Here is a 22,257-nt window from a genome sequence, read left to right as displayed (position 1 = left end):
TATATAAGTATATATATATAAACAATGAGAGGGAGCAGGATCACATAGAAGACGCCAATGATGCATCTGGAACAACGAATGAGCGTGAAGCAGACATTTATAAAAAAGATGAAAAGGAAAATATTTTGAACATGCACCTCGATTTTACGGCCCTCTACCACGGTGCCGTGTAATTTCTCCCTCGCCCTGTCCGCATCGGCACTATTTTCGAAAGTTACGAAACCAAATCCCTGCATGCAGGAGGGAGAAGGGAAAACAACATGCAGATTATTATTTCAGTCAACGACCACTTGGTAATGTTCTCTCGCTTTAATTTCTATTTCTTGTCCTGGCTTCAGTTCTGTAACATGCAAATTAGAGAAATTATAAGAGTACTGAGATGTGCAATAATTAAGCGACAAATGTGAACAAGATATTTTTTTTCTGTCACCAGTTAGCTGTAACCCCTGAAGAATTCAAAAAAAAAAAAAGAATACCAAAAATACCTTTCTAAATGTCACTACAGAAGAAAATAAATCTAACGAAAAGAAAATGAGATCAAAATAAATTTACAGTGTCTTCACAGAGAATAAAATGAAATAACGAGGAAAAAAAAAAGGAACCACTTTCTTGACATGCAAATTAAAAATAAAGTAAAATAAAACGTGTGCACAAAATTCAACAATGAATGCCAAAATCCTCTAACATTGCCTACAGAGTCATGCCGTGTGGTTTTAAGAACATCTCTTCTTCATGCAGTTTTAGGGTTATTCAAATTTGTCAATTCTACAGCCTTTACTTCTCAAAAATAAAAGTTAAAAGCCTAAAAAAAGGAAAGACCTTTTTTTTTTAAATAATAAATCTTAAACTCTTTGGTCTAATCAACAAAAAAAATCACATGAAATGAATAGAAATAAACTTCAGTTGATTCACAATACAAACAATTCGAGTAATGTTTTTATATTAATACTTTCCCCACCCCCCCAAACGTACATGCTTTTGAATTTGACAACTTTTCACACTACTTTGTTCACCAAAAAGGGAAATATGTACACATATTGTAAAGTTCTAAGACATTCTATTGGTATTCATTTGTCACCTCGACAGATAGCAAAATAAAGAAGCTTCATTAATAGAATGCAATGGATAATAGCACTCTAAGCACTTCCTCTTTTACTGGTGGATAACAAATAGATCCTTTACTTCACCACAGGTACAGTTTGCATTTAATATTTCAGCCTCAAAAAACAACCCCACTAAACTTCATATTGTCAAATTCCATCTTTTGTCTTCACTGACACTGTTCCTAAGAAAAGTACAGAAAATATGGCACATTATTTTTAAAACCCCTAAAAATATTTGTACATCGTGTTCAGAAATATACACCAACCTTTTGAACAATTCCAGTGTAAATTTGCCTAGCTCTTTCTGGTTTTCAAAGTATAAACTAGGTGAAAGAATGCAATATATGGGGACTCCTACTTGCACTGAATAAACCTTACATAAAAGTAGATGTTGGCTCTAATCTTAGTGGAGGCAGTATATTTAGTTTTACTAATAAGATGTACAGCAATTACAAATGCATGGCAGTCGTAATCAAGCGGTGTTAACTCCCAATTCCACATTAGATCTCTGTAGTGACCTCAAAATCTAAGGCTGGGGACAGATGCGTTGTCTAATGGGCTAAGAGAGAACTTTCTGACGATCAAGACGGGTCCCCTATTGAGGACAGGAGCCATGGATGTGGATTCAAGGGAGGGCAGATGATCTGTCAGGATGCTATATGCAGCCGTCCCTCCGTATACGCAGTAGATCAGTTCCAGGATCCCCTGCTTGTACCAAAATCCACCCAAAATCCACCTGTACTCAAGTCCCACAGTCACCCCTGTGGGACCTGAATATACGAAAACTCGGCCCTCCGCTTATGTGGGTTTTGCATCAATACAGACATTGCATTTTCCATCCTCATTTGATTGAAAAATATCTGGGTGTAAGTGGAACCACGCAGTTCAAACCCGTGTTGTTCAAGGGCCAGCTGTACGGGGAATATTAAGTTTCTATACTTTGGGGGATTGGACTGAATCACCTTTCAGAGTCTCTCCTGCAGTGAGGACCTGTGATTAGAATAAGCCTGAATTACTTGATCCATGTAAGATTATATGCCTCCTAACAGAAGGGTCCTGCTTAGTCTTGCGCATACCACATACCATACACCCATGTTGGGTACTCAGATATACCTCCTAACTTAAGAGTTTGGAAATAATAGTTCTTCAAAGGGGGAGGGGGAACACAGACTTGGCGGGTTTTGCTCTATTTGATGACTCTAACTCTGGGCCAGTAGGTCCCAAAAACTTATCTACACACCAGAAGGAACTGGGGAGTATATGAAAGGTTTAGATTCCTGGGCCTCTTTTTGTATCTATTGGGTCAGAATCCTGAAATGGAGTCCAGAAATCTGCCTAAAAAGCTGCCTGGGTGGCTGAGCAGTTAGATTTCCATCACCTCTCATACCACTACGTACCATCAAAAGGAGGTTTAGAATTGTTTTTTTCATGTGAAGTAGAATTTTATATTGCTGGTTTCTACAGTTTTCTTGAGGGGGGATCTGACTCAGTGTTTTGGAGCTTAGATGGAGGAGTACAGCCAAAATCCCACGTCTGAGGTTTCTTAGCAACATTCTCTTTCCCCTCTATAGGGTTAACTCCCTAGCAGCCACAGCCATGCCATACACTCAAAAAGAAACAAGGGAAACTAGATTTGGATCTGTCTTCTGTCACTAGGCAAGAAAAGAGAATCTGGAGCCCCAGTCTTACTGCGGGGCTGGGGGCATCGTTTCTGCCCATGGGGAGGAACCCTCATTATTACCACAGCACAGGGAAGAACACAGCCAGGTGAGACTGGACACTCAACCCACCTGTCCAACACTATACTAGAGAATCTCCCCCTGGTGCGTCACATCCGAACTCAAGGCAAACTTGCCGGCCTGAAGTCAGCCTTGGGGATGTCAAGGAGAGATGAAGGCAGAGATGGAAATACACTTGGAATTCCACAGAAAGAGAATAAACTGAAAAGGAAATTACCCTAATCTATTCCTAAGTTCTCATTTTGTTTGTAAGCAAAGAGAATGTATTGATTCTTTTTATTATTCATTTTATTGTCATTTTCTTCCTTTCTTTCCTTTTATTCCTTCCTTTCCTTCCCTCCCTCCCTCTCTCTTTCTTTCTTCCAGCTGCTCCCTACTCTCCATGTCAAGCTGCTGAGATGACTTAATTGCGATGTGTCAAAGTTGGATTTAGAAAGAGCTTGCTTCAGAAATAGCCCTCAAAATACCAGACTTTCCTACCTGTTCTACTGAACAGTTCTACCTCCCACCCGACAAGAAGTGATACAGATTCCCAGTGTCATCGGGTCATCAGAATTCTCATATAGGGAGCCACACTGTCACCAGAGAGACACTCTCCTGTGCCTCTCTATGAAGCACAGGTACTGGACAACTCTGAAAGCAGGTGCTGAGATTGCTTCTTCGGACCTACCTCATAGTCAGAATTCTAACTCAAGAAAGCCGCAACTAGCACTTCTTAAAAGGATTATGAATATTTTTACCTTGGCCTTAAAAAGGAGAACAAAACAAGCATATTCTGGACTTGGCTTGAAGAGCACAGGACCTGAGTGTGATGCAGATGGGTGACCCTTTAAAAACCTAGACTGCAAGAGGGGCTATAGAGAGGGGAGTCAGAGACACGCCTTCCCAGGGTCTACCTTCGATACTACCAAAGAAATAAAATCTATGGCCTACGATGGGGGTACGATCACTAGGCTAGATCACGGTTACCCTAAGAGTCCTGCCAGACCAGCCTCAATGCTTACTTTAGAATCTTTGCATGAACTCATAAATTCTGGCCCTCCTCCATCCTACTTATTGTTCTCTTTTGGTCGTTGGTATTTTTTAGATGATATCTTCCATTTTTTGCATTCATGAAAATATATCATTTTATATCTTCTTTTGTTAAATTTTTTAATCATTGAGGGTACACAATAATTATATGTCTTTACAGGGCACATGTGATCTTTTGATACAGGCAAACAACGTGAATTAATCAAATCAGGGTAATTGGGGTATCCACCACTCAGGCATTTAACATTTCCGTGTGTTAGGAACATTCCAATTCCACTCTCTTAGTAATTTTTAAAGTGTACCCTGTATTTTAAATAAAGGCTTACATAGGCTTAAATAAAGCACGCTGGATGGATGAATGCACCGATTTTCTCATTTTATATGAAAACTCAAATCCTCTAGTTCCTGGTGCAGAGAACTCATATTTATAAGAGAGGGGCGGTTGACAAGAGTGTGGAGATTCATTTTCCTGTGGGACTAAGAACCTCACGTCTCACTTCTTTGCGGCGACCTTTGCGCGTGCAGCCTCCTCTCTCCGGAAGACGTCCCTCGCTGCCCTCCCAGAGAAATTCTTACTCATCTTTCACTCTCAGTTTAAAGGATCCTTCAGTCCAGAAACCTATCCACCTTCTAACGGTATCGGTCCACTTGCTTGGACTCCTGATAGCCTCTCACGCAGAATACAGCACACTTTATGGGACCTGCCCATCCTAGCGGTCTGTCTCTCTCGCTGCTCCTGAGAACTTAGGAGGACAGGAGTCACTTCTGTCTCTCTCATGGTTGGTTCACCTGAGACGTAATAAATACTTGTAGATATCTATTGAATCAAAGATCAAACTATGTAGCTATTTCTTAGGTATATTAGACAGTAGCTATATCTGCCTGTAGCACCCAAATAAATCATTTCAGAGGTAAAAAAAAAAAAAAAAAAAAATGGTTTGAAATCTCCTAAACGGAAAAATGAATTACAGGATCGCTTGCCCCTAAATTCTTTCTAATTTTCATTTTCAAAGTCTGGTATATCTTTCTAAAATGTGGTTTTCCTGTATACTCACTATCCATATAAACATGAAATACTTACGTTATACGTTTCCAGAATAATATAGATACCACCTATGTATGTATAGGCGTATACGCATACATGCATGCACACGCAAACTCTGCCGGCACTGAGTGACCGCCTCAGGGACTGTGCCGTAGAAAATGAGTACACAGAAGGTGAGTTCCTTGCTCTTGGGGGCCCACCCGTTTCCTGGCTGTCTCTGTCTTCAGGACCAAATGATGGAAAAGAGCTCATCACAACAATTCAGGTTTCTCAACCATTATAATGGAAATGCTCCTCTAAATAAGGCCCTTTTCCACCCAGGATAACGTCAAGTATGAAAAACATCCCTGTGTGAGCCTCTGCCCCCATTTAGCAGATCCCAACTGGACTGTCTCGGTGACATTCCAGCACTACCTAAACAGTTCGCTCCAACACCTGCAAGACAAGTTCTCTCACAGGGAGCAGGCCCACCGAGAGAAGCTATTTTGGACGTTTCCTAAACTAAAAGGATAAAGAAAAGAGAAAAAAAAATCAGAGTCTGGATGCAGCAAACTTAAATGGTCTTTTTCCCTGAAGCCCCCAGAGACAGGATAATCATGGGAATGACGGAAGAAGCCTTAAAAATAGCACTGCCATTGTACTTTCAAAATAGCAAATGATATTCTTCTAATGTCCCAAAACAGCTCCTGAAAGGAATCAAATAGCTTTCTTCAACCTGCAAAAATTACAAAACAAAATATAAATTTATAAAAACAAAAAAAATCTTGAAAGGCAGTGCTGCTGTAGATGGATTCGGGGTTAGAACAAAGTTGGCCAACATTCGGGTCAACTTCTACAATTTTGCCAAGAATACATCAAGGCCTGAGCAAACAGGATTAGGTTGGGCACACTTTTCTCTTAACACACTTTGCTTTGCAGGTATAGAAATAGTCCCTGTAATGATTTTTATGTAAGAAGCAGAAAGAGAGTTACCTTCAAGAATGACTATAAAATATCTGAAGTCATGGAAGAATGACAAGCTGCCTGAACGAGCAGAACCACAGACTATAACGGATTGATTTTTTTTTTTTTTTTAAACTTATCTGGCAGATCGCACCATCATTTTGGCTATGGAGGAGAGATGACGGGAATGCTGTTCCCTCAGTTCCATCAACATCGTCCTATTCAGTTAGCACTAAATCTACTTAGGAGGAGGAGGGTGCAGACTGTCCAAGGAAAAATAAATTCAAATGTCTGCTTCGTGGGGAGGAGGTAGTTACAGACCCAAGAGCTCTAGCACTGTGGCCTGTGACACTCTAGACAGAACAAGTTCTGCTCAGTAACCCTCCCTGCCTGTGTCAGGAAAGTTATGGGGCCAAAGCCAGTATCTCTCTGTCCCCGATGAGCAATTTCTCTCAACATCCACTTCCACAGTCAGAGGATGCAAGGAGAAGGGAACTTAAAATTCCTGACAACCTGGGGGCGTGGCCATCAGAAAACAAGGCAGAGCTATTAGAAGTGTTCACTGTCTGGTCGCTAAGGTCAGCATCCCTATTCTTTTCCAACATCACTGTCTGTTATCACTCAGTGTCTGCTAAGATGCCTAATGTGTCATTTTCCTCAAGGGAGATTTTGACGGGGCCTTAGAGTTTTCCGTGGATGCAGTAGAATGAGGTCACTTTAACGGCAGGAGCAGCAATGAGAGCAAAACACTAGTGGGCAAAGGGGTATTTTGCACTGAAGTGAAGCCTTGGCATTAATCTAAAACAGAAAGACACAGTGTTTATAACGTTAAGGACAGGCCTAGAAGGTCGGCTAAATCACAGGTCCCTGAGCCCCAGTTTCAGAGTTTTTGGTTCAATAGATTTGGGTTGAAGCCTGACAATTTGCATTTGTAATAAGTTCCTGGGTGATGCTGATGTTCGTGATCTGGGACCACACTGGGATAATCTAACCACTGACTGACAGGATGCTTTGGGAGAGTTTGTTTTTTCTTCTCCCCACGTATTTCTATTTTGAAAGTGCCTGAACCTCTCCATACATCCCCTGACTTCTATTCGTGCTAGGAAACTCTATTTAAAAATTAATTTCCTCAAACAAACAAACTCAAAGCAATGGCAAATTGCAACAGATAGATTGGTAAAACCATACTAATGAATAAAGTTATATTCAAAAGGTTGGTGTATATGCACTTTTCTCCCCTACAACCCAGGAAAATAACTGCACTTTATTAATACAGAATAATCACATATTTACCTGCGCATGAGACACTATCAACTCACTTTTTAATATAAAGAACATAATTATCACTGAAAAACAAAAATGTAGCAACATCATTATTTTTTTAAGCATGGATAATTTTCCTCTGGAAACTTGACAAAAAAAAATATATATAAAAGTTTTTAAAATTATATCCCCTTATACGTTTTAAACTGAACCCAATATATTTCCCGCCATTTTGAAAATGGGAGGTGGTCTATAGAGAAATTCCCACTGAAGTGTATTTTCACCATGTGCTGGTTAAAACAGTGCAGTTGTTTCCCCTTATTCGTAACAAACGTTTAAAAATAAGCTAAACAATTCTAAAGTGAATTAAGTTGCTTACCTTTGAGCCTCGCTCATTAAAAATAATTTCAACATCTAAGATTTTACCAAATTGCTGCAAAGAAATAGAAATATTTTATAAGCAAGAATAGAAATGGAACAGATCATATTATGCACACTGGTAATTGTTTCCCAAGTCTGAATTATTTTTTCTTCCTCTTTTCATCTCCAAGGATATACTTTTTACGTTGTTTTATCATTAAGTAATGTGCTTGAAAAGAGAAAATACAACCCTACGTATTTATCATGTTCTTTAGGTGACATGTCCTGTAAAAGGCTGGATACAAAATATTAATCAAGAGGTTAATTCTATTTTTTTTATATGTGTGTGATTGTTTTCCCAGGCACTAAGCAGCTATTTAAAAACAACTAATATACAATATACGCAATGATCTTCCTGAGCTATTGCACTAGCCACTGGGACAAATGCCCTTGATGAGGTGGGTTTTGATAACAAAATGTCCAACTAGAATATGGCGTTGAAGGTTTTGGCCCGTAGCTCACATAAACACTAGGAGCAGCCAGACCCTATGGGACAAGTAAAGACCACACATAAAAGCAAGCTCCACTCCCAGGCACCCATTGTAATACATTGCATAGCCAAAAGAAATACAGACATCCAGTTAAATTTAAACTTTTCTGGGTAAGTATATCCCGTGCAATATTGGGGACATACTTAATAAAATGCTTCTCATTTATCTGAACTGCAAATTCAACTATTGTGTCTTATATATTTTTTTAAATTGTTGAATCTGGCAGTCCTAGTGAGAAATACACATCAGAGAATTCTTGATTCACTTTAAAAAAAAAAAAAAAAAAAAAAGAGAAAGAATGTGGGCTCTGAAACTATAAGTATCTGATAACCCAAAATACTTTTCCCCTGATTTTGGAATCCTTTCGGTTTTCTTAGATCACGTGAAGTAGCCTGGGCATTTCTGGAGTATGGTTCACACTGCGTAAGTGCAGGGGGGAGGGAGTGAAGAGAAATCATGTGGCTTAGGGTAGAATAAAATGGGAATTTTGCTTCAATGTGGAATGAGAGCAAATGCCTGTTTTAGTGACTGAAAATCAAGCAGAACTCAAAGAAATACTTCCATCCTCTTTTTTGTTTTGAGCTTTCCTATCATTCCATTTGCTTTTGCATCTTGGATCTTATTTGCATCTGTTATGACCCTAGGAGATTCTGTGTTCTGTGTCTCTCCCCAGGGTGGAAATTATCAAGCATGCCTTTCTGTGGCAGAGGGCAGCATGACTGTGGTGAGAGGTGGGGCTGTAATAAAAAGGGGACACACAATTAGAATGCAGAGAAGTGGGTGCGGCTCCCTGTCCAAAGTGCTTCAGTAGTGGACCATCGAGAGACCCGAGAGTGAACGTCAACAGGGTCCTGCTGACATTTAAGAAAAAATCATTTGGAACATACCGAGGCTATCCTATGAGACGTACAAAGACATCTACCTTCCTTGGAAATAAAGAAAAAAATACATATAGGTCAGTTGAATACAAACAGCCCAAAACCTTTCAATGAAATAGTTCTGACCATGGGATAAAGGGACCCAAAGCTTGCCATTCTGTGCCACAGAGATGTGCCCATTCCCCAGGACACATACCCTGCCCAGCCAGGGGATCACAGACTTGCTGAGCAGACATACTAGTACTTCTTTATTTTGTAGAGAAATGGAAAGAGAGGAGGAAACCAAGAAGAGAAGGTTCAATTAGAGGGAGAGGTGGAAGGAACTCATTGCTAGCACGTGCAGTGGAAATACCAAGACACGTGCAGCCAACTTACCCTGCGATTTGTGGACACTCAAATATTCTTTTGGTCAAGAGACTATTCTTTCACAGAGCATTTTCAGTGCCCTAGTTCGTGGCAGAGAAAAAAGAATTGAAAACTAAAAAGAAAACTTTCAGATTTGGGAAATGAAGGATTTGCTGTTCAAAAGTGAACTGAATTTCATAGTAAGGCAACCTCCAGTTGTGTGAACTCCTCAGAAACAGTCATTCTGATACGACCACCTTAGAAGATTCAGACCACAGAGACACTGTCCTATTTATATCAGGCAGAAGAGCCTAAAAGCGCATACATTTACAGAGAAAGAGAAGCTTGAAAAGAACTTCTTCCATAACCACAATGCAAATGTCATCTATGGAACATTCTCTAAGCAGTCAACACAGAAACACTTCCTTTAAAATAAGCTCTGGATGAGACAGAACCAATCAAAAAGCAATGTGAGCATGTGTCATTCCCTAAATGAAACAATGACACCATATGCCCCGAAATGGTCTCAAAGTTTGCCTCCTTGGCAGTTGCCATTAGGTTGATCGTTCTCAAAGCCAGGGAAACGAGCCCTAAGAAGAATGCTGATGTCAGCTCCATTTCTAAGACAGTTGTGTCCTATATTTATAGTATCAACAGTTTAATTGGGAAGTTTGGTACTAATGATGTAAACACAGCTGGCACATTTTCAATTTAAATAGACACGACTCATCCGCAGACATAACTAGCATTTGTTTGCGCAACAGAAATGCTCAGCAGCATTCAACAACGCCTCGAATGCACACAAGGTGTCTCGATAGCTGTATCAGGAACGGAATCCAGAAGCTTACGGGCACGCACTTGGGCAAATATGTACCCAGCGTTTTGAGACATTCTCAGATCAAATAATATCGCGCTGAAAAACCGTGAAGGATGTTCAATGGACACAGCATAAAACATGAAAGTAAAGGTTAGTTCAAAGAGTGTATGTAGAGACTGAGAAAAGGCATCATCCCAGTTTTTCTTCGTGTTGGCTTCATGTTTGGAATGAAGAAGTAAGAGGCACTGTGCCGCATCCCCCAAAACTGGCTTCACTGCTTATAACAGCATGGTAGAATGAACTTTGCGATACCACTGAAGGTACAGGCAAGCCGATCTCTACTTTGTTACTGAAGAATGATCATGAAAGCTTCTTTCGCATGTGCTGAAAGTCATGCGATCTGTTGTTTTTTTTTTTTTTTGACAATAAAAAGAGGCTCAAATAGAGCATTTGCCTGCCCAGAGGGTCTGTATTTGGATAATAAAAGCAAGCCTGCTATTTTGTGCAAATTTCTGACTTGTAGTCATTCAGCAACTGTTTCTAAAAACAATTCTATGATGGCGTGTGTTGTATCAGCAGTCTAGATGTATTCTAACCTACTTCGCTCACCCCAAACCCAGAAATGCTTCAATATTGAGTTAAATTAAACATGCTATTGAAGGGCAACACATTGCAATTAATTTGGTGGGAATGCACATATTCCTTTCTTGGGATCATCAAGAATTCAAAGGAAAAGGAAATGCATGCTCACGCCTACGAGGAAGAGCTCAAGGAGAAAGTACAGCCAGGGCCAGAACTAACATCCCTTCCAGTGAGACGTCCAGTATCGAGGCCACTGATAATATAATAGATCTATTCACTCGCACCCCAATGGGTTTTAAAAAGTCTCTGGCTTCTACTTTGTAGTTATAGCCACATAACCTCTTGCCCATGGAATGTTCCACATTACGACAAGAAAACAAAAGAAAGGGAAAGAAAAAGAAAGAAAGATATCTAAGATGAACTACAAGATTTAATGTGAAACATCGGAATAAATGCTTCCAAAGAGAAGAAAATGAAGAATATGAAGCACGTGGTGGAAGAAAGGTCACCAGGTTTCCAGTCCCAACCAAGAGGTGCTGAAGCCACAAATTAAAAATCAGATGTGAGACACCTGCAGTAAACATCAGGCATGCGGCCGTGTGCAAACGTCACGGTCGAATTATTAGCGGTTACAGAACTTGTTATGAACACTGCCAAGTTTTGCGAAGTTTGAAAAAGGAGGTTGCTTTTTTTGTCTTTTTTTGCTTTTGACTTTGAAATCCCATGCCCATATTTAACAGTAGAGACGACGGGAAAAAAAGCACAAAGATCTTTGAAAGTGTTTCTCTCTGTAATCGTCCTCATGGTAACCCCTGCCAACGTGAGGAGACAAAGGCAGAATACAGCACTAAAAGGAGAGAAGATGTCTCATGTCCAAATGATTTGAGAAATATCTAATTGGAATTAAAATGGAGTTTCTTACAGTAACTATGACCTGAAAGAGGAAACCACGTGAAATTCCCTAATCTCCAGTGTTGGGGAGCCACTGAGCACATTTACAGATGCCTTACAATGTGATTCATGCTGCTGGATGTATCACATAACAAGAATGCCTTTGCAGCCGCCAATAGCTGGCCAGGAAGGACAGATTTTTAGTGTTTAAATTCCATTTCTTTAGAATGGTGGTTGTAAACCAAGAAGACCTGCGAGTCACTACGAGGGGTCTGGGAATCCATATATGCCTGATAATTTTTATAGACAAAACTCACAGAAAAAAAAATCTAGGAGACTTTTAAAAATGGACACAGATGCTATCTGTGATGAACAAAATCAATTTTCGTGCTACTGAAGGTATGCTGTGGTCTCTTAATTGATAGGTATTAAGTGTAGGTGTCAGCTTGTCAACATCTTCTTGTCAGTTGCTTGAAAATCTTGACTTTGTACCAAAAAAAAAAAGTGCTCTGAAACCAGTAGATTTTGAACAAAGTTTGATATCGGATAGTACAATCTTACGGCAAGATCTTGCTCCATGCCATCTGCCCCTGACTCTAAAAAGAACAGATAGGTTCAGCTATTAATGCAAGCAGGATCCCTTCCCAGTGATACCTAGCTGTGAATATTTTTGCATCTCTCTCTGACTTAGCCTTGCAGCCTGTGGTGACTTTCAAGATAACCAAGAAGACCAAGAGGGGAAGAACACCTCAGGGGTGGGAGCTGGAGTGAGCTGCAGTGAGCGACACCATGAAACAGTGCCCTAGATGGTCGTTAAGGGAACCAAATTCAAAGCCAACATCAGAGTGGCTCTTGATGAGAAAAGGTAGACTGAACAGCCAGACATCTTCCTAACCTGACACGGCAAAGAGAAAACGACTCCTTTGGCTGCCCATCATTCAAACCTGGTCTTACTGCTTCACACACACTTAACCTCGACTCTCACTTTGAATGCTCTGCACTTTTCAAAGTCATCTTTGACCTGAAAGTGCCCGAGGGTATCTCTGTTCTGCAAGAGTTGGAGGGCTCAACTCAAGGTTATTACTAAATGAGAGAGATAAAAGTGCAAAAGTTGACCTTTTCCTCTGAAATGTCAGGATTCAAGTGTGGGTATCTTTTAAATAGTAGGATGCTCGTTCTGCCTTTGTGTCAGATGCATACTTGATAAGCATCAGGTGAATAAAAGAAATAAAAGGTGCAAGCTAATCCCCAAATCACAGAGCCCTTGAGTAATGAACCAGAGCTCCCCTTTTAATGTGGAGAATGATATCAACTGTGCTCAAAACGAGACATTCAACTTGGGCATCTTCCGATGCCTTTTCAAATATTTGTATCTCTCCACAAACTCTTCAAAGAAGAGTCTCCAAGCTGCCCACCTTTGCTCTAAGTCGAATGTCAAGGATGTAGCTCTTTCCACTGAATCCACAGACACTTGCTGTCATTGCCAGGATGTCATGCACAACGGACTGAATATGATTGCAAAAATGAATGATATCCAAACCCAGTCAAAGCTTTGCCCTCGGGTGGAACTGAGCCCAAGATAATGGTAAACTCGTCCCTTCCCAGAGTGGACAGTGAACATATCTTCTGGAAAAAGAATCAGGATCATGGTGACCAATAAAGAAGCAAAGCTGTCATTCATTTTCCCTGGGTCGGTGGTGGCTTCTGGTCTGCTCCGTGTTTTAGCACAGTGCCTGGGCAGGGCTGTCCTTTGTGGACATAATAATATATATAACTGATATATGATCACAGTAAGTATCTGTGAATCCTTGTCACTGATTCCGGGAGAACATATACTGCAGGAATCGAGTCAGACTTAGAAATCAGATTTTTGTTGTTGTCGTTATTTTGCTTTGTTTTTCTTAAACTAAGCTTTATGCAGAACTAGTTACTCTCTACAGCTGCATCTGAAATCCTAATGCGCAGTGCCTGGGATAGAGGAGGGAATGCAGGAACGTGGCATGAATCACTCTTCCGGGTAATGTGATAGCTGCAACAGAGACCAGAACCGAGAGGGCTCGTGATGTATATGTGAGCTACGATATAGGGTCCCGGGCCACTGGATTTGGGATCATTCATGGGCTTGTTCCAACAGTGGGTGATCTAGAAGTTTCATTTCCATGTGACATTGAAGTTACTCATTAGAGGAAGACCACTGGGCAAAGGGGAAACACGGTGAGCATCTGCAAAGAAGTTTATGCTAAAACCATACTTTCTAGCCACGATGTACCCACAGACTGCCTCCCCGCCTCATGTAAACAGCTCACCTTAGTACTGTCAACACCAAAAACTTACATGAGAAGGGAGGGCTCTGGGGACCCAGACTGGGCACTCCCGAGAAGAAAGGCGGTACTTACGCCAAACATTTGTCGGAGGTCCGGATCCCGGAACCTGAAAGGGATGTTGGAGACATGCAGCCGCTTGGGCTGGGACTTGTTTTCCGTGTTTTCTGAAGGCTGCGTCTGGGGCTGTCCATCTGTCGGTGCTGCGTCATCTGTCTGCTAAAAGAACAAGAGGAAAGCAAAGAGGCTCTCAGTGGACCCAAATGCTCTGTTCCAATGTGCTTTTGCTTCCCCTAAATGGCAGGAAAACGCCAAAAGGATAAGGGGCGGGAAGGAACTGCTGAGTCATTCATTCATTCATTCATTCATTCATTCCAGTGTCCATCATGGATCTGGGCTTCAGCAGTGACCAAAACAGATAAAAACCCCCACCCTCATGGAACATAAGTCTCATGGGGAGAAGACAGACAATAAAACAAATTAATAAAAATATAGAGTTGGAAGAAGCAGCAAAACACTATAGAGAAACAGAAAACAAGGTGAGGGGATTGGGAGGTGCTGGGGTGGGGCATGGAGAGTGAAAACCTCACAAAGAAGGGGACATAATCACTAAAGGTAGGAGAGTATAGATTCCTTCATAGATGCAGTTCAGAATCTTAGGGTATGCCTACGTAATTGCTCAGGCTGTACACATAAAATATGAATAAATGTAGTAAAACAATTTTGAAAGGCTGTTTGGCAGTCTGCAGTCCAAGTGACCAGGTGACCAACTTATTCTTTTTTATATATATATTTTTTTGAGACAGAGTCTCACTCTATTGCCCAGGCTAGAGTGCCATGGTGTCAGCCTAGCTCACAGCAACCTCAAACTCCTGGGCTCAAGCGATCCTCCTGCCTCAGCCTCCCGAGTAGCTGGGACTACAGGCATGCGCCACCATGCCCGGCTAATTTTTTCTATATATTTTTAGTTGTCCAGATCATTTCTTTCTATTTTTAGTAGAGACGGGGTCTCACTCTTGCTCAGGCTGGTCTCGAACTCCTGAGCTCAAGTGATGCTCCCACCTCAGCCTCCCAGAGTGCTAGGATTACAGGTGTGAGCCACCGCGCCTGGCCTGCTTTCACTTTTTTAATTGTACAAACCTGTGCTGTCCACTGCAGTTGACCACATGTGGCTATTTAAATGTAAGTGAATTAAAATGAAATAAAATATAAACATTTGTTTGCATTAGCTGCATTTCAAGTGCTCAAGAGCCGTGTACTTCCGTGTTGGACGATGCAGATATAGAACATTTTCATCTCCGCAGAAAGTTCTGTTGTACTATGTTGGTATAGACATCACGTTATTGGCATTGCTCCACTGCCTCCCCCCACCAAATAAGCCTGGATGACATGACATTATGCTGGTGTCCATATACAGGCAGGAACTAGGAGAAGAGTCACAGTAACATCTTGTGTCATCCCAGCCATTATCTCAGTTCTAGAGTTTTAACATTTCAGACACTTCAGATACTTTCTTTGCAATTAGCATGTACTCCCTCTAGGTGGCAGTAGAAGCCATCAACATCAGGTACCTGCTTCTTTGAAACTAGGACAGATAGCTGATGTGTAAACCCATCAAATTTATGAGCAAGGAATCATCCTCACCTATTTATAAGCAATTTAGAAGCATACAACTGGGACAAGACTATCAATGTAGTCAGCCAGGTATAAAATAATAATGACTTAGAGAAGACAATCTTACAAAGTGAAAAATAAAAGAAACACCTAAATAACATGGGCATAATTAGCAATTTTCTCATCAACCATGGAATCTGCTGGACGATTTCACTTGCATCCTCCTTCACGACACAACTTAAATTGCATTTTGAAGTCAAGACCTCCCAGTGGCGGGCACACCATTCTTCCAAGCTGATTTGAATCAAAAGTCCCCCCACCCCTGATGATTTCTTCAGCTTTCCAGGGCAGTGTCATGATGACAACACAACGATGTACTTACTTATTTTGCATATACTGTTGGAATGAATAGGAAGGAGGATGGCGATAATTTCTTAGCTGGAACATTAGAAATAGTAAGAGTTCACACCTTATAAGGCTTTGTAAAGACAGAACACAATCACATGTGCCAACATGACAGAGTCCTTGGCCCATGGTATAAATTCAATAAATGGAAAGTAATGGATTTTTTTTTAGAGTGGTGGCGATTTTTAAAAAATGTCCAAAGAGAGGAGTAAACCTCTCTTTGGAAACATAAAGGAAAGACTCTCATTTGCCTATTAAACACATCTTTACTGAGCAACTACTATGTGCTAGACACATAAGTCAGTCCTGCCCATTGTATGCAGTTTCCAGCTTGCTGAAAGTCTGAGAGGCAGAGAAAGACAATTATTATACAGACGGTTAAATGCTGGAATGAGAATGAATCACCAAGTGTTGAGTAACCTTAAATCAGGGGCTCACAGCTCAGCTGGAGGTTGAGCAGGGCTTGCCATTTATGGAGGTTAAGTTTTAAGTGAGAGACGTCTAAGAGGAGAGATAAAAGGGACTGACGCTGTATCGAGAGAGAGCAAAACCTGCGCAAAGGTGCAGAGATGTGAAATAATGCTCTGGGTTCAGGGAAGTGCATGTGGACTTCAGAGGGGGTATGTGTGAAGGAAGGGCAGGGACAGCTACAGAGGTAGGCAGAGGGCGGGATCAAAGGGCCCTGTCTGCCAGAGTCTGAACTTCATCCTAAAAGCTATAAGGAACCACTTAAGGATCATAGCAAGGTGTGATGTGACCAGCTTGCGACACAAATGATAAATGCCTATTTAACAGCTAGCCGACGCACTGACCAAACAAATGACTTATCAGTGCAATGAATGAATAAGTGAACAATCAACTTTGCTCCCTTCAAGAGATAGTCACAGAGCACTAATTATAACACTGAGGCCCAAACGGAGCAAAAACTGTGTTTTCTCCTCTGGGAATACGAGGTTTGGTTCCATTGTCCATGACAGAAGAATCACGAGATTGTCACTTTTCAGAGGAGTGAGGAGTTTCAGTTCTCTGCCACAAGACTCTAAATTGACAGTAATATCCGCTAAGACTCCCAAGCTTTTAGTCCATTTTTTTCCACCCTGCTAGAAGTTCCCATTTAAATGCAAAATTAAAATGAGCTCCTTCTCATCCCAAGAAAGAGACTTAGATTTGGATTTGTGCACAAGTGCTGGATGTTTCAGTTTAATAAACCTAATTAGGAATTACAGAGATTATGATTAAACATATTAAATGATTAATAGCATTATGCTGCTCATGTGAAAATTAAAATTAATCATCTCTAGTCAAACAGGACTTTGGAGAAATCTTTGCGTTGTTTCCTTTGATAAAAACATACAACGCTCAATTAATCATTTTGTCGTGTATGCGTATATACAAATGCCTATAAATTGTTACGTAGGAATACCTGTGTGTTAGCAATAACGTTTAAAGAAAACATGTAAAATAAAAAAGTAAAACCAAAAATGTTTCGGCTCATCGTGGTGTATGGAAAGGGAAGAGGAGGAGCGTTAGGATACAGAGGTTGAGAAAGAGCGACAGAAAGAAAAGAAAACCTTCCAGTCTTCCAGACTGAGCACGTGTGTTTTTATGGTGTGATACAACACGGAGGACCAGGGTCTTTGAATCACACGGATGCGTGTGTGAGCTCATCTCTGTTATTCGCTCATCACAGGCAGGTCATTTTACCTCTCTGAGCCTCGGGTGACTTGTCCATCAGAGGACAACGACGGCTCCAAGCTCACAGGATTGCAGTGAGGACAAAACGTAGCCGCAGCAGGTGTGTAAAGCATCTCCCACCCAGCCTGCGGCGTGTTGGGGGTTAGACTTGAGAGAGTCATCATCACCCTTCCATGGAGTGTGAGATCTTTCTCCTTCCCTTTCTCTGGAACCTTTCAGGGAAACCATATTTACTACAAGCATGTGTTTCATGTCTCTGTATTAGTTTCTTGAAAAATGACCACAAACTTGGTGGCTTAAAGCAATAGATCCTTATTCTCTTGTAGCTGTGGAGGCTAGAAATCTACATTTCTTTCCCACATTTATCACAGTTGATGGAGGTTAGGACGTGCACATTTCTTTGGGAGGTCACCGTTCAATCCACTATGGTCCCCCACTAAACAAAGCAAAAGTGCATGTCATAGCTGCTATCAAGGAGGAAATGCACTTTCTGTCACTTCGGGTCCAATGAGACTCTCAGGATGATTGGCCTCAAACCAGGTCCGGAAGGGAGAATGTCCCTTGCAGGCTCCCATCTGTCAACGGGGTCACTCTAAGGAGGCCCCTGACAGAGAGGAGACTTGAGTCTTCCCATCGCCAGCCCAGTCTCCCCGACTGCCTTTCTGCACTCGGCCCTGGATGCAGGGACACCCCTCAGCCCACTGGGCAGCCCCTCACCAGCCTCCCGAAAGGTCGTCGGCACTCAGGGACAAGGACCCTGCCGGCACGTTCCCTGTGCTGACCACCGTTCCTCACACAAATCGGTAGGTCACTGACGCATCTCTGAGAGCTTCGTTGAAGCTTATGGCCAAAGCACAGAGTGAAATTTCTAAGGAGAAAAAAAAAAATGTGAAAAGCTAGGAAACTTGGTAATAGAACCGAGCATCTAGAATGTCCATTCCTGAAGAGCTGTGACCACCGGATTTGTAGTTAAATTCCCCCAAACTGAAGCATGTCAAGGCTCAGTGGGAATTAACTGCTGAAAGAACTCTTTGTTTTTTAATTTCAGAATATTACAAGGGTACAAACATTTTGGTTAAATTGCTTTGGTACCATTTGAGTCAAAGTCATAAGCATGCCCATCACCCAGATAGTGTGCACTGTACCCATTAGGTGTGAATTTACCCATCTCCTCCTCCCTTTCCCATCTGGCTGATGTCCAATGAATGTTGATTTATCTCTGTCTGATATTTCTAAAATTTACTTTTGCTTTCAAGTGAGAACCAACTGGATTTGGAAACGCACTTCACGGCCATATTGGGGAGAGGAGAAGGTGGGACATAGAAACCCAGCAGATGAACACTGACCCATTCACTCAGAGACTGGAGGATGTCGAGCACATCTGGAGAGCAAGGATCTTAGAGGTGCACGATCGAGTGGCCAGGACATCCCCCTCTCAGGAGCCTCTAAACCAGACCCTCCTGTGGTCTCTGAGGCTCAGTGTGTCTGGCCTTTGCCATCTCTTCTTCGTCGGTCTCTTTGCTTTTCCCCCAACCCACTTGGCAGGCCCCCTCCTCAGTCTTCATACTTATCATTCCATCTGCCTGGAAGGCTCTTTCCCCAGACACCCATGTGGTTTGCCCTCTTGACAATACGCTCCCTGCCCAGGTATCACCCTCGGAGCAACTTTCACTGGCTTCATTATCTACAGCAGCCTGCACTGCCCCTGCCTTCCCTCCCTCCTTGCCCGCCGATTTCATCACAGCGCACGTCCCTTCTCACCCGCGTGTTATCTGCTCTCTCAATTTGCATATTACCTGTCTTTGCCACCAGAATATAACTAACTCCACGGGAGCAGAGACGGTGGCTTTTCTGTTCACTGTCTTATCCCTACAACCAGAGTGGGGTTTCTCAACACCGACGCCGCTGACGGCTTGGGCTGGTTCCCTCTTTGCTGTGGGAGCCCGCCCCAAGCACTACGGGGTGTTTAGCGGCACCCCCGGCCTCCACCTGCTAGATGTCAGGAGCCTACTCCTGAGTTGGAGCAACCAAAGATACCTTCTGGGATTCAAATGTGCCCTGGGAGGCAGAGTTGCACCAACAGAAACTTCGGAGCTGGAGCACATGGTAAGTTCTCAGTAAATATCCGTGGCATAAATGACTAGGCCTGGATTTGCTGTGAGCGACCTACAATACAGCTAACTTCATGTCTCCTGGTCTTGGTTTGCATGTGCATTAAGACGATAAACGTATATCTGTCCTGCACCCTTTGGAGTGGGATAATGGCATCCAAGTCTTTGTGAACTGTTAAGTCACATGCATAAAGAGGGGCTGTTATAATTGTTATTATTAACAGTATTAATGACCAGCAGCTTGTGTTTGTTTTCTCAAGTCCATGGCTATGTACGACTCTGAAATGCAGCCTCCCCATCTTGCAGGAAAGGCTGCAGGATCCTACATGGAAAGAAAGTCCATTAACCTCAAGAGGTGGGTTTCCAGGCAGTGCTTGGCAGAGGTTCCCAAATAAGCTCATTAGGACCACAATGCCAGCTTCTGCTCTGGCCCAGTGTGAAGGCCCTATTAGGAGGCGGGATATTTGCCGCAGACTTTTTCTTAATAAACAAACTCCCCAGGTATCGGAGCAGGTTATAAATGTTAAGAAAACACTACCGGCATTTTAATCTCCTGAAGATCACTTAGTGCTTCCACAAAGACCTTAATAAAGAACCATGGGGCTCCCTCTGCTATAATCGTTCCTAATTCAATGAATAGCTCTGAGCAACTCAAGACTAATCCTGGTGAAATTGGATTCTGATATCGACCAATCCAGAGATGACTATTTGAGAGAAAACGCATAGCCGTGTAGAAATACATGCCTTTCAGATTTTGACCCCACCCCACGGTGCCCCCTCTCTGAGCCCACGTAGGTGGACACCACTGAGTCCACCTGTGGGGCTTCTGGTGGTGACCAAGTGACTGGAGGAACAGCACAGGTGAGGGATATTTAAGGCTAGACATCTTCGAGTTAAAACCCTAGTTCCATCACTTCCTAACCCGGCTACTTCCATCCTTCTGAACCTCTGTTTCCTCTCTTGCAAACTAAGATAAAAGATTCCCATCACAGGGTTGTCTGTGGGCCCAGGGAGCTGGTGGCAGCCTTCGCTCAGCCAGGGATGGGAGAGTGAAATGTGGCAGATGCACATTTGGGGAGGTATGCCGGGAAGTTGTCAGTGGAAATCAGAAAACAGAGAGAAATTAGAGATTTCAAAGCACGGTGCTGAGGGGAGGGAGAGGGCAACAGTTAGAAATACAATAAGAACTATACCAAATTACATCTGATGGAAATTGAGGATACATGAGTACCTGACACAGCTCTAGGCAGAGTTCGAGGATGCTGTTCAGATACTCTAGAGCAGCCCTGTCTAGTAAAATGTGAGGGACAGAGGCAATTTTAGAATTCCTTGAAGCCACATTTTTAAAAAGTAAAAAGAGATGTTAACATTAACTTAAAAATATATTTATTTTCAGCTAATTAAAAATATTATCTCGACATGCCATCAATGTAATATATTTATATATGTGTGTGTGTGTGTGTGTGTGTGTGTATAATTTTTTCTGGACTCTTTGAAATCTTGTGTCTGTTTTACACTTATCTTATCATCTCCATATGGACACTGAAGTTTCATTGGAAATACTGGATCTATGCTTAGGCTTTGATAAAATGGACAGCTGAAAGGTTTTCCAAACATACTAGGTTTCTAATAACATATTAGGTTTCTAATAACTGAATCAAGGATCGGGGCTCACAATATAAGTTGAGTCAAATTAAAAATTCAGGTCCTGGGTCACACTAGCCATATTCCAAGTGCTCAGCAGACACCTGTGGCTGGTGGTCCCCTGAGGTAGGTGAAATAACAGCCCCTTAAAGATGCTCATGTTCGAATCCCCCAGAACCCTCAATAGGTTACTTCCCATGACAAGGGAGTGTTAAGGTTGCAGATGGAGTTAAGGTTGCTAAGCACCTGACCACAAAATAAAGAGATGTTTCTGGACTGCCTGTGTGGGTTTAATATAATCAGCAGGGTCCTTACAAGTGGAAGAGAGGGGCCAGTGGAGTGGAAGGGAAGAAAGCCCAGGGTCATAGTGATAGGAGGTGAGGAAAACTCAACCTGTCATTCCTGGTGTTGAAGAGGGCTGAAGCGTGGCCTCCAAGAGCCAGAAAAGGAAAGGGGACAGATCCTATCATGGGACTATTGAGAGAAATGTAATCCCGCCAGCTGAAATCCTTTCTGGCCGGGTGATACTCACGCCAGGCTTCTGCAACACAATACATCTGTGTTGCCGAAGCCACTAAGTTTGTGGTCATTTGTTATGGCAGCCACAGGAAACCATCAGGCTTCCTCATAGAAAGCACAGGTACAGAACGTTTTCATCCTCGTAGGAAGTTCTATTAGACGGTGCTGCTTTAGAGCCATGGTGTGTTGGGAGGGATGAGAGGAGAGAACAGGGAGGCAAGTGGGGAAAAAGAGTGTCTTCCCAGGACAATGACAACAGTGTCCTTTGAAATAAAGAATATGATTAAGAAAATTTTCTTTAAGTTTCAAAGAAAAAATTTTAATGAAATAAATTTGGGATACTTAATACCTTCCTTGGGTGGTAATGCAAAAATTAAATATAATATCTACCATGTACATA

The 22,257-nt window shown here is 42.0% G+C and overlaps 1 protein-coding gene across 7 annotated transcripts in view; it reads right to left on the bottom strand.

Moving 5' to 3' along the window:
* Window positions 1-22,257, bottom strand: part of RBFOX1 (RNA binding protein, fox-1 homolog (C. elegans) 1) — a 1,551,452-nt gene that overhangs the window by 108,642 nt on the left and 1,420,553 nt on the right. For 6 of the 7 annotated variants that reach the window (XM_012647564.1, XM_012647568.1, XM_012647562.1 and 3 more), the window contains 3 exons: window positions 13,945-14,088; window positions 7,504-7,557; window positions 138-230 (listed from right to left, as the gene is read on the bottom strand). In XM_012647564.1, the coding sequence (XP_012503018.1) occupies window positions 138-230; window positions 7,504-7,557; window positions 13,945-14,088 (291 nt within the window). The remainder of the gene's footprint in view (window positions 1-137; window positions 231-7,503; window positions 7,558-13,944; window positions 14,089-22,257) is intronic. The other variant, XM_012647567.1, reaches the window with a different exon arrangement.

This window comes from Propithecus coquereli, unplaced genomic scaffold (assembly GCF_000956105.1).
Source record: "Propithecus coquereli isolate 6110/MARCELLA unplaced genomic scaffold, Pcoq_1.0 Scaffold27, whole genome shotgun sequence".
Classification (NCBI taxonomy): Eukaryota; Metazoa; Chordata; class Mammalia; order Primates; family Indriidae; genus Propithecus; species Propithecus coquereli.
Note: the sequence above shows the minus strand (reverse complement) of the source record. Positions and strands in the feature narration are given on the sequence as shown.